Here is a 13,245-nt window from a genome sequence, read left to right on the forward strand (position 1 = left end):
AGGCCATATGGCATTCCGCAGAGTCCTTTAATGCAGGCTTCAGCGAAAGGGGCCAGTGATGGTCTAACCCCGAATTGGGTAAAAGCTGGGGTTTTTATAGGGAAGGGGAGGATTAGGAAGGGGACCAATTGTCTGAGAGGGGATAAGGTGACCAATAGTTAGCAGGGAGATAACATGGAGTCCTGAAGCAGGAAAGGGTCCACCGCTTAGTCACAGTGATTAGGCAGTTTTATCTTATCTTAGGGGATTGATCTCCAGAGAGGATGCCTCAGATGCCTTTCAGAGGACAGGGCCTCCTCCACAGGTCTTCATGTGGAATATCATCTCTAGGCTACTAATCAAGTATTACCTTCAATTTTGTACTCTTCTGGCAGATCTTGTTAGGAACGTGTACAGGAAAATGGCCATCTAAAGTAGAGCTGCTTGAAGCAACCGAAAAACAAAACATTCAGCTCTACCAGAGGCTTGCATGCATGCCACTCTCACTGCATTCACTGGGAACAGACATCACTCTGCATCTTCAGAAATTAGAGTCCATTATCACATATCATAGTGTCGCACTCTATTAGCAATGGCGAAAGTACAACACAGACTCTCTTAGCTTTGGTTGCAAAAGAGAGCAAGTTTTATTCTTCCAGATCTTTTATAGACAGTTCCGAAAAGGTCCAAAAAGGTAAAACTCTCATTGCTCATGAAACCAATACATCACCATCATTGGACAGTTAGGAACACCACTCCTTGACCGTTTCTTGCAAGAAAACAACAAGGCGACAAACAATACCTGCAAAAGTTGTTTTCCCTCTCCAAGGACTGTTTTGATTCTTCCTTATGTTTTCTCATACCACACTTTCTCAGGCCAGTGTGAGAAAGTTATGTGACTTAGTTTCACACAGACACTGTGCTCCCTGCCTGCTTTCTTGCATTCAGCATCCATATCATAGAATCAATAAGTTTAGCTTTCCAGAAGTGTCAAAAAGGCATGTTTATTCCGCTTATAAATTGAGCTGCACTTTACTGCCTTTCATTTCTATCACTCTACTCATCCACATGTTGTAGGTTCAATGGGGTGGAACCGTTTTGTAACATCTAGAGAATGTGAAACAGTGAGTACTTTTTTACTGGGTTTTTGTGTATAATTACAATATAAATAAAATTTCAACACTTTAAACTTCAAAACTGCATATCTTCAAGTACATAATTTTATGCACATAATAAGTTCTATTAATTATGTAGGGGAGTATTTAAAAATATGCACATGCAGCATTGGTACTTATTAATTATGTTGTGATGGTGTATAACACTAGGATAAAAGAAGCTGCATACCAAATGTCTTTATTAATAGATTTTCTACATGTATGGCTCCCCCCTCCCTCCCCTCAATAAATTGTTGTCTTGAAAGAGGCCTCTTTTTATCTTGTCATAAAGCATTTCAGAATCAGATAGAAATGTTACTCTTCTGTATCTAGATGAGCTTTATACTTTCCATTTGCAGTGGTTGGTTCTGCACGCACACGGTCTACTCAGCTTCCTGAACAATCTTCTTCCTCACAACAGAATGGTAGTTTTTCAGATATATCGCCAGTTCAAGCTGCAAAAAAGGAATTTGGACCCCCTTGTATGTAAACTATGTATCAAAGATTCACTCATTTTGGGCATTACATGTACATTTTTTCAATTATGTTGTTGTCCATAAATGGTAAATGTTCTATATATGATGTTGCCTGTAGGCTTCCTCAGGAAGCTTTTTCAGAGTTCTGTGGCTAAACAAATGTTCATTTTTGTCATAGTTGTTCTTTCTGTTGAATTTATTTTTCATTTATCTCTTTTTAACTATGACAGTAGTTTTTTTTATTTTCATTTACCTGGGCTTTCTTTTAATTCACACCAAGAGATCACATGTATCCAAATATCATCACATGTCCATATATTTTTTTGAGGGTCATTGTTATATTTTTGGTTCTGTAATGATTGTCCCATTAGTATGGCTTTTTTGCATTCATTTATTATATACATTTTAGGAATTAAATTGCTGTAATTATTTTGTACTAATACTGATATGCTTGAAAAGATAGTTGATATAAATAAATGCATTTTAATTATTCATAAATTAATAGAATTTAAATGTTATAGTGTAAATACTAAATTCATGCAACATTACAAATATTTTTCAATTATATTTTCTTTAAGCACGTAGAAAATCCAATTGTGTAAAAGAGGTTGAAAAACTGCAAGAGAAACGTGAAAAAAGAAGGTTACAGCAGCAGGAACTTAGAGAAAAAAGAGCTCAGGTTAGTATTTTTAGCTCAGATGGAAAATGTATATCAGGAAAAGAAGTTGTTTGCAAAATTATGTGCTTTTTTCAGTCTTCAACAATTTTTATGAACTATAATAATCTTGAGATTAAATGCTTTCATCCTGTATGTGGTTTTGATAAGTATTTTAGTACATGGTTGCATTGCTTTGATAACTTTCTTTAGTCAGTTATCCCCCTTTTTCTTTCCTACAGAAATAATTGCTTACAATTGCTTAGCATTCTGTGTATTATTTAAAAATGAAGTCCTGATGGTAGCTATTGCTTAAGGAAAGTATATTGATGAAAATAATCAAATTTAAATAGGGCTGTTATTCTACAGGAGGCATTAATAGAATCATAGAATGGTTAATGTTGGAAAAGGCCTTTTAATATCACCAAGTCTAACCATCAACTGAGCACCACTGTGTTCACCACTAAACCATGCCCCCAAGTGCCACATCCACATGTTTTTGAACACTTCCCTGGGCAGCATATGCTTGACAACCCTTTCCATGAAAAAATGTTTTGAGGCCATTTCCTCTTGTCCTGTCACTTGTTACTTGGGAGAGGAGGCCAATGCCCACCTCACCACAACCTCCTGTCAAGGAGTTGTAGAGAGCAATGTCCCCTGAGTCTTCTTTTCTCCACACTGAGCTCCCCCTCCCTAGCTCCCTCATCTGCTTCTCATCAGACTTTTGCTCTAGACCCTTCCTCATCTCTGTTGCCCTTCTCTGGACACACTCCAGTACCTCAATGTCTTCCTTGTTGTGAGGGGCCCAAAACTGAACACAAGATTCCAAGTGCAGCCTCACCAGTGCCAAGTACAAGGGGATGGTCACTGCCCTGGTCCTCCTGGCCACACTATTGCTGAGACAAGCTAGGATGCTATTGGCCTTCTTGGCCACTTGGGCACATACTGGCTCATGTTCAGTTGGCCATTGACCAGCACCCCCAGGTCTTTTTCACAGAATGGGTAAGGTTGGAAAGGACCACAATGGGGTCTTCTGGTCCAACCTCCCTGCTCAAGCAGGGTCATCCCAGAGCCCATTACACAGGATTGCATTCAGGTGGTCCTTGAAAATCTCCAGTGAAGGAGACTCCACAACCTCTCTGGGCAATCTGTTCCTGTGCACGGTCACCCGCACAGTAAAGAAGTTCTTCATGTTAAGATGGAACTTTCTGTGCATCAGTTTCTGCCCATTGCGTCTTCTCCTATATCTTGGCACCACCAAGAAGAGCCTGACTCCAGCCTCTTGGCACCCTCCCTTTAGATATTTATATACATTGATGAGATCCCTTCTCAGTCATCTCTTTTTGAGGCTGAACAGGCCAAACTCTTTCAGCCTTTTATTGTAAAAGAGATTATCTAGACCCTTGATCAACTTAGTAGCTCTCTGCTGGACAGGCTCCATGTCCCTCTTGTATTTAGGAGCCCAGAACTGGACACAGCACTCCAGATGTGGCCTCATTAGGGCTGATGACAGCAAGCTCAGTGCTGTGGTTGGTACACCTGAAGGACTGGATGTCATCCAGAGGGACCTGGACAAGCTCAAGAAGTGAGCACATGGGAATCTCATGAGTTTTAACAAGACCAAGTACAAGGTGCTGCACCTGAGTTGGGGCAACCTCCAGTATCAATTCAGGCTGGGGGATGAACTGATTGAGAGTAGCCCTGATGGAGAAGAACTTGGGGGATGTTGGTGGATGAGAGGTTAGACACGAGCTAACAATGTGTGCTGGCAGCCCAGAAAACCAAACCATGTCCTGGGCTGCATCAGAAGCATGACCAGCAGGTTGAGGGAGGTGATTCTGCCCCTCTGCTCTGGTGAGACCCCATCTTGAGTACTGAATCCAACTTTGGGGTCCCCAAGACAGGAAGAACATTGACCTGTTGGAGCAAGCCCAGAGGAGGCCATCAAGTTGATTAGAAGAATGGAACACCTCTCCTATGAGGAAAGGCTGAGAGATTTTGGTTTGTTCAGCTTGGAGAGGAGAAGTCTCTGGGGTGACCTTATTGTGGCCTTCCAGTACCTGAAGGGCACATACAAGAAAGATGGAGAGGGACTTTTTGCAAGAGTATGGAGTGACAGGACAAGGGGGAATGGCTTTAAACTGAGAGTAGGTTTAGATTAGATATTAGGAAGAAATTCTTAACTGTGAGGCTGGTGAGGCACTGGAACAGATTGCCCAGTGGACTTGTGAATGCCCCATCTCTGAAAGTGTTCAAGGCCAGGCTGGATGGAGCTCTGATCAACCTGGTCTAGTGAAAGGTACCTCTACCCATGGCAAGGGGGTTGGAACTAGATGATCTTTAAGGTCCTTTTCAACCCATGCCATTTTATGATTCTATGAGCAGAGAGGCAAGATCACCTCCCTTGACCTGATGGAAATGTTCTTCCCAATGCACCTCAGGATACCATTGACCTTCTTGGCCACAAAGTCACTGCTGGTTCATGGACAGTTTGTTGTCCACCAGGACCCCCAGGTCCTTCTCCACAGAGCTGCTTTCCAGCAGGTTGGCCACAGCCTGTGCTGATGCCTCGGGTTATTCCTCCCCAGGTGCAGGACCCTGCATTTGCCCTTGTTTAATTTCAGATGGTTCCTGTCTGCCCATCTCTCCAACCTGCCAAGGTCCTTCTGAAGGGCTGCACAGCACTGTAGGGTATAGGCCACTCCTCCCAACTTTGTGGCATCAGTGAACGTGCTGAGAGGCAAACAATACTTGGCCTAGTATTGAACCTTGGGGGACATCACCAATGACAGGCCTCCAACTAGACCCTGTGTCACTGATCATGACCCTCTGGGATTTACTGATCAGCCAGTTCTCAACCTACTTCACTGTCCACTCATTCAGTTCACACTTCCTGAGTTTGCCTATGAGGATGTTGTGAGAGACAGTGTTGAATGCCTTGGTGAAGTCCAGGTGGACAATATCCATTGCTATCTCCTCATCTATCCAGGTAGTTTTTTCATCTTAGAAGGTAATCAGGCTGGTCAAACATGATTTCCCTTTAGTGAATCCATGCTGACTGCTTCTTATCACTTTCTTGTTCTCCATGTGGATAGAAATGGCCTGCAGAATGAGGCACTCCATCACCTTTCCAGGGACTGAGGTGAGGCTGACTGGCCAGTAATTCCCTGGGTCTTCCTTCTTGCCCTTTTTGAGGACTAGGGTGACATTTGCTTTCTTCCAGTCCTCCGGCACCTCTCCTGATCTCCACAACCTTTCAAAGATGATCATGAGTAGCCTCCCTATGATGTCCGCCAGTGCTTTCAGTACTTCTGGATGCATCCCCTCAGGGCCCACAGACTTTGAATGTCCAGTTTGCTTAGGTGTTCTCTGACCCAATCCTCTTTGACCAAGGGAATGTCTTCCTCCCACCATTCCTTTACCTTGGTCTCCTGGGTCAGAGATCCCTGAGGGCTGGTCTTATTGGTGAAGACTGATGCAAAAAAGGCATTCAGTACCTCTGCCTTCTCTGTGTCCTCTGTTACCAGGGTCCTCCATTCATTTAAGAACAGGCCCACATTATCCTTTGTTTTCCTCCTGTTATTGATGTATTTGAAAAAGCCCTTTTTGTTATTTTAGACATCTTTGGCCAGACAATTCCAGATGGGCCTTGGCCTTTCTCATTTAATTTCTACTTACTCTGACAACCTTTATTCATTCCAAGTGGCCTGACCCTGCTTCTACCTCCTGTGTGTTTCCTTCTTTTGCATGAGTAATGACAAGAGTTCTTCATTCATCCAGGCAGGTCTTTTGACCCCTGTGCCTGATTTCTTGCTCATCATCAGGATGCAATGTTCTTGAGCCTGAAGGAAGCAATCCTTGAATATCAACCAAAATCTCTTGGACCCCTCTTCCCTGCAGGGTCTGTTTCCATGGGATTCTTCCAAGAAGATCCATGAAGAGGCTAAGTTAGCTCTCCTGAAGTCCAAGGTTGTCGCACTATTGGGAATGGAGAGGCAGTACGACACGAATCTCTTGTGAGTTGAACAGGAGCACGTAAGGTTTATTACCTCAGATCTTCTTTTATAGACCAATACGCAAAAGTACAGAAAGGTAAAACTCTTATTGGTCAGTGAACTAACACATCACCATCATTGATCAGTGGTGTACACCACCCCTCAACCTTCTCTTGCAAGAAAACAAGAAACTGACAAGCAATACTTGCAAGGCTGTCTTCTATCTCTGAGGATTGTTTTGATTCCTCCTTATGATTTTCCAGGCTGCTTTCTCAGGTGAGTCTGAGAAAGTTATGCGGACTGCTCTTCCACAGGCACTGTGCTCCCTGCTTGTTGCTTGCATTTAGCATCCATACAGGGTTGTAATCTTACATGCTGCCCTGCTTCCTCCTTGCCCAATACTGAACTCCACAATCTCATGGTCACTAGAGCAAAGGCTGCTCCCAATCTTCACATCTCCAACAATGCCTTCCCTGTTTGTTAGTATAACATTTCCACTAGGCAGGTTTCCAGCCACTCTTCCCCAAGCCTAACCCTCTGATGCATGGGGTTAATTACAGCATTATGATAAATTGTTCTTTATGATCTTTGATGTTTTATAGGAGATCTCTTTTAGACTCATGTTTGAACAGTAAATTTTTCTTTTTCTTTCATACCTGTCTATGCATTTATAAATTAGCTTTGCATAATGCAGTTTGCCAGTAAGTTGTTATAAACTTATGTGAAAGAAATGAAGTTGTTAGTTTTATTGAGTTTGTATGGCTGTGTTTTGGTAGCTGGGGGACTACAGGCGTGGCTTTTAAGAGAAGCTGTTAGAAATTTCCTCCATGTCTGGCAGATCCAATCCCTGGTGGCTCCAAGACGAATGGACTGCTAGCCAAAGCTGGGCCAATTAGAAGTGATGGTAACGCCTCTGTGATAGCAGATTTAAGAAAGAAAAAAAAAAATGTATTGAGCAGTTGCAATTGCAACCAGAAAAGAGTGGAGCGAGAACATGTGAGAGGAACAACTCTGCAGACACCAAGGTCACTGGAGAAGGAGGGGGACAAGCTGCTCTGGGCACTGGAGCTGAGATTCCTCTGCATCCCATGGTGAAGACCATGGTGAAAGAGGCTGTGCCCCTGCAGCCCATGGAGGAGATCCATGCTAGAGGAGGTGGATGCCTAGGAGGAGACTGTGAACCCATGGGAAGCCTGTGTTGGAGCAGGCTCCTGGTAAGACTTTTGAGCCCATGGGGGGCCCATGCTGTAGCAGCCTGTCCCTGGAGGACTGCACCCTGTGGAAAAGTGACCCATGCTGCAGCAAACTGGGGAGGACTGTTGCCCATGGGATGGACTCGCATTACAGCAGTTCACAGAGAACTGTTGCCTGTGAGGTAGACACGTTGGAGAAGTCTATGTAGAACTGTCTCCCATGGGAGGGAGCCCATGGTGGAGCAGAGGAAGGACTCCTCTCCTTGAGCAGCTGCAGAAACATCATGTAATGAACTGACCATAACCCCCATTCCCTGTCTCCTTGTGCCACTGGGGGAAGGAGGTAGAGCTGGGAAGGAGGGAGGGGTGGAAGGAAGGTGTTTTTAAGGTCTTATTTGTCTTATTATTCTGCTCTGATTTTATTAGCAAAAAATTCAGTTAATGTCTCTAATTTGAGCCTGTTTTGCCCATGATGGTATTTGATGAGTAATCTCTCCCAGTCCTTATCTCAACCCATGAACCCTTCATTATATTTTCTTTCCCCTTTCCAGCTGTGGAGGAGAGTGATAGAGCAGCTTTGGTGGGTTCCTGGAATCCAGCCAGAGTCAACCCACTACATTAATCCTTTGAGAAAATCTATTAATATTAAATTACTTGCTGTCATAGAAGTGTAAAATTTTTAGCAAAGCTAGTAGTGCAATCTTGTTGGCAGCCTGTATGTGTATGTGTTAGTCTCTCTGAAGAGATAATCCTGTGGTGGGCTGACCCTGGCCAGATGCCAGGTGCCCACCAAAGCTGCTCTATCACTCCCCTCCTCAGATGGAGAGGGGAGGGAAAATATAATGAAAGGCTCATAGGTTGAGATAAGGGTAGGGAGAGATCACTCACTGATTACCATCATAGGCAAAACAGACTAGAGTTGGGGCTATTAATTGAATTTATTACCACTCAGAGTAGAATTAAAAAATCCTACAAACCCCTTTCCCCCTACCCTCCCTCATTCTTAGGCTCAACTTTATTTTCAGTTCTCTACCTCCTTCCCCCAGTGACACAGGGAGACAGGAATTGGGAGTTATGGTCAGTTCAGCACATGTTGTTTCTGCTTCTGCTTCCTTCTCAGGGACAGGACTCCTTCCTCTTCTCCAGTGTGGGGTCCCTCCTATGGGAGACAGTCCTCCTCAAACTTCTCCAACTTCAGTCCTTCCCACAGGCTACAGTCCTTCACAAACTGCTCCAATGTGGGTCCCTTTCCACAGGGTGCAGACCTTCAGGAACAGGCTTCTCCAGCATGCATCCCCCACAGGGTCACAAGTCCTGTCAGCAAGCCTGCTGCAGCATGGGCTTCTCTCTCCACAGGGCCACAGGTCCTTCCAGGAGCCAACTCCAACAGGGTCTTCAGACAGGGTCACAGCCTCCTTTGGGCATCCACCTGTTCCATAGTGGGTCTTCTCCATGGACTGTGGGTGGACCACTGCTCCCCATGGACCTCCATGGGCTGCAGGGGCACAGCCTCTTTCACCATGGTCTTCACCATGGGCTGCAGGGGAATCTCAGCTCTGGCACCTAGAGCACCTCCTCTCCCTCCTTCTCCCCCAACCTTGGTGTCTGTAGTTGTTTCTCTCAAATATTTTCACTCTGCTCTTCTCTGGCCCCAAGTACTTCCATGCAATATTTTTTTCCCCTTTTTAAATATGTTATTACAGAGGCATTACGACCATTGCTGATGGGTTCAGCCATTGCTGGTGGCAAGTCCATCTTGGAGCTGGCTGGCTGTCCTGGGGTGACTTTATGATACTGGTATCCCCAATCGTCTGGTTTATGTTATATATTAAGCTCTGTACCTTTAAGACTGGCTCTGAGAGCAAAAGAGGGGGAAAAAGAAGCCGCAGTTTGTGTTAAAGAAAATATAACTCCCACACATCTCGCTCCTGGACTGTGTTGTCTGCAGCACAGACAGACAGCGGGACAGAGCTTCTCCCTGGCTTTTAGTTAGTTTTAGCTAGCTGAGGCAGAAGAATTCCCCGGACCTTTAGTTTTTTTTCCTTTTTCTTGGATCTGTGCAAGCCTGCTCTGGACTGAACACCCAGCTAAACCCCGGGAGCCCACGCCTGTGGCCCACCAGGGCCTGGGCCTCGGCACTTTTCCAGCGCTGGAGGGACTGATAAGAAACTGAGCAAGCCGAGCTACACACCACATGAAAAGGACTTTTCTTCCTAGATTTGCCATCCCATCGAACAGCAAGAGGTTTTATTATTTAATATTATTCAATTTTCTGTTAAATAAACAGCTTTTTCCACTTCTCTCCAAAGAAATTTTTTCCCTTTCCCGGACCGGTTGGTGGGGAGGGGCATTTCCCTGGGGAAATCCCCATCCAGAGTTTTCCTCCCTAATTTGCCCTAAACTAAGACATATACAGCTTTTGGCGCCCAACGTGGGGCTCGAACCCACGACCCTGAGATTAAGAGTCCCATGCTCTACCGACTGAGCTATGGAGCCCCCAAAGCTGTATATGTCTTAGTTTAGGGCAAATTAGGGAGGAAAACTCTGGATGGGGATTTCCCCAGGGAAATGCCCCTCCCCACCAACCGGTCCGGGAAAGGGAAAAAATTTCTTTGGAGAGAAGTGGAAAAAGCTGTTTATTTAACAGAAAATTGAATAATATTAAATAATAAAACCTCTTGCTGTTCGATGGGATGGCAAATCTAGGAAGAAAAGTCCTTTTCATGTGGTGTGTAGCTCGGCTTGCTCAGTTTCTTATCAGTCCCTCCAGCGCTGGAAAAGTGCCGAGGCCCAGGCCCTGGTGGGCCACAGGCGTGGGCTCCCGGGGTTTAGCTGGGTGTTCAGTCCAGAGCAGGCTTGCACAGATCCAAGAAAAAGGAAAAAAAACTAAAGGTCCGGGGAATTCTTCTGCCTCAGCTAGCTAAAACTAACTAAAAGCCAGGGAGAAGCTCTGTCCCGCTGTCTGTCTGTGCTGCAGACAACACAGTCCAGGAGCGAGATGTGTGGGAGTTATATTTTCTTTAACACAAACTGCGGCTTCTTTTTCCCCCTCTTTTGCTCTCAGAGCCAGTCTTAAAGGTACAGAGCTTAATATATAACATAAACCAGACGATTGGGGATACCAGTATCATAAAGTCACCCCAGGACACTGGCATTGGCTCCACTGGACATAGGGGAAGCTTCTTGCAGCTTCTGACAGAAGCAACCTCTGTAGCCCTCCCTCTACCTGCAACCTGACCATGCAAATCCAATACAACTACCAATCTGCTAGTGGCATAAGAAATACCATCACCAATTCAGGCAATTTACTTCATGGTTTAATGATTTTTCTAAGTTGACTTAAAATCACTTATTTTGAATTCTTGTTCGTTAATTTCCATTCACTTAAACAAATGCAAAGCATTGCTATGGCTTTATGTGTGAGGAGCAAATAATTTGTTTCATATGTTAAAATTCTTTGATGTGGTGCTACAGCTTAAATTTTATTTTTATCACTTCTGTGACAACCCTTTTCATCCATCATTTGCACATTCTGTTGTTGTTGTGAAATGCATCAAAAATTAGCCAAGCACTGGCATCTGGTGGACAAGACCTTTAAACAGATTTTGAAGAATATTGGGCAGCATGTTCTGAAATGGGGTAAAAACTGATAGTTGCAAGGACACCTGACAAAAAGAACGTTTGAGTGATTCTGCAGTGAACCAGCACAGCCCACAGTAGGATCAGTAGCTCAGGCTTTGCAAGGTTTAGAGGGGCTTTGTGCATGGCCTCTTATACGTCCATTCACTCAGATACTCATGGTTAGAGGTTTAGGGACAGATCTTGTGTGCCTGAATATAGCCTTCTGTGTATTATTTGGATTGATTCTGGTTTTTTTGGAGGGGGTCTAGGAGTGTTAGAACAGTTTCCAATGCATCCAAGTAACTGTAGGAGCTACTCAGGACCAGTAAGTAGGATCAACCTCCTTTAACCAACTTGGATGCAGCAGGATTGTGTTTAGAGTGGCTGGGGCACCTGCAGTGTACTCTGCAGTGTGTTTTGTACCTGTATAATAGAGTGTATCCATTTGTCTATTGGACCATTTCATCTCAGATTAAGAAGTATTGACTGTATATGTTATCTGTTGTGTATTGAGAAGACCCCCGAGCTGTTCACCACTCTTCACAGAAGTAATCGTGAATGCCAGTTTATTTCTATCTTTAGCACACCTTTATAGGGTTCTACAGGGTCTGCGAGCAGAACGAGCTACTATTGGCTAACACACACAGTTTACATTTTTTCTCTTACACACAGGGATATTGTTTTGCTTTGCTCTCTCTTCTGCATGAAGGTTTCAAGGACTTTAGCCCTTAATATCATGACTTATTTCAAAGGCTGGTTTGTGCATACAGGCCTTTACTAATATATAAAATATAGTAACAGTTGTGCAGCTGTTCAGCTGTGTTTCTTTAATGTGAAGATTCTGGCAAAAAGCAGTAGTCATTTCTTTGCTGAGTAGAATTTTAATGACTCCTCAATTCAAAAGTATTTTCTAATACATGCCAGCCAAAAATATGAAACAGAAAGTATATAATTATTTTACTTTATGACCAGTAAATTAGCTACATCAGAATAGAAGAAGGCATTAAACTTGCTGTTGAGACATTTATGGTGTTTTGGTGAAAAATTAACATTTCAGTTAATGTGTATTTTTCTACAAATAAATTTAGAAGTTATTGAAATTTGTTCATTTCAGGAAAAAAAGTATATTAGAAATTCTGTTGCTTATTTCCCTAGGATGTTGATGCTACAAACCCAAATTATGAAATTATGTGTATGATAAGAGATTTCAGGGGAAGTTTGGATTATAGACCACTGACAACTGCAGATCCTGTAAGTACCCAAGTGATGTGGAAATTTTTTACCCTTCTGAATTTTGCTCTTTGTCTCAAATTTTTTCAATGTATGTACTTGGCCTTGAACACTTCCACAAAGGGAGCATCCACAAGTTCTCTGGGAAATGTGTCTCACCACTCTCACAGTAAAGAATTTCTTCCTAACATCTAATATAAATCTCTCCTATTTTAGTTTAAAACTATTCCCCCTCATCACTATACTCCCTTCTAAAGATTTCCTCCCCATCTTTCCTGTGGACTCCCTTTAGGTATTGAAAGGCTGCTATAAGGTTTCCCCAGAGCCATCTCTTCTTCAGGCTGAACACCCTCAGCTCTCCCAGCCTGACTCCATAGGTGCTCCAGCCCCCAATCATCTTCATGGCCTCCTCTGGACTCACTCCAACAGGTCCACATCCTTATGCTGGAAGCCCCAGAGCTGGATGCAGTACTCCAGGTGGGGTCTGACAAGAGCAGAGTAGAAGGGGAGAATGACCTCTCTCTCTCGACCTGCTAGTCACACTGCTTTTGATGCAGTCTAGAATGTGATTTACTTTCTGGGCTGTGAGCACATTGCCAGTTCATATTCAGTTTCTCATCCACCAATACCTCCAAGTCCTTCTTGGCAGGACTGCTCTCAATCTACTCATTGTCCAGCCAGTATCCATGTTTGGGATTGCCCTAACCCAGGTGCAGGGCCTTGCACTTGGCCTTGTTGGACTTCATGAACTTCACATGGGCCCAACTCTCAAGCCTGTCCAGGTCCCTCTGGACGGTATTCCTTCCCTCCAGCAATGTAAACCACACCACACAGCTTGGTGTTGTCAGCAAAATTGCTGAGGGTATGCCGCGGCGGCGGAAAGCCCGGAGCACCGCGACTTCTCCAGAAGCAGCCTTGAGAAAGGCTGGCCTGAAGCGCATG

The 13,245-nt window shown here is 44.1% G+C and overlaps 1 protein-coding gene and 1 non-coding gene across 2 annotated transcripts in view; one reads left to right on the plus strand and one right to left on the minus strand.

Annotated features, from left to right (window-relative positions):
* Nucleotides 1-13,245, plus strand: part of LOC131591493 (kinesin-like protein KIF2A) — a 114,252-nt gene that overhangs the window by 35,050 nt on the left and 65,957 nt on the right. The window contains exons 5-7 of the mRNA XM_058862262.1: nt 1,493-1,615; nt 2,188-2,288; nt 12,229-12,324. Of these exons, the coding sequence (XP_058718245.1) occupies nt 1,493-1,615; nt 2,188-2,288; nt 12,229-12,324 (320 nt within the window). The remainder of the gene's footprint in view (nt 1-1,492; nt 1,616-2,187; nt 2,289-12,228; nt 12,325-13,245) is intronic.
* On the minus strand, nt 9,873-9,948 carry TRNAK-CUU (transfer RNA lysine (anticodon CUU)). The gene has a single exon. It is a non-coding gene; the product is annotated as a tRNA-Lys (tRNA).

The sequence above is a fragment of the Poecile atricapillus genome, chromosome W, assembly GCF_030490865.1.
Source record: "Poecile atricapillus isolate bPoeAtr1 chromosome W, bPoeAtr1.hap1, whole genome shotgun sequence".
Lineage (NCBI taxonomy): Eukaryota > Metazoa > Chordata > Aves > Passeriformes > Paridae > Poecile > Poecile atricapillus.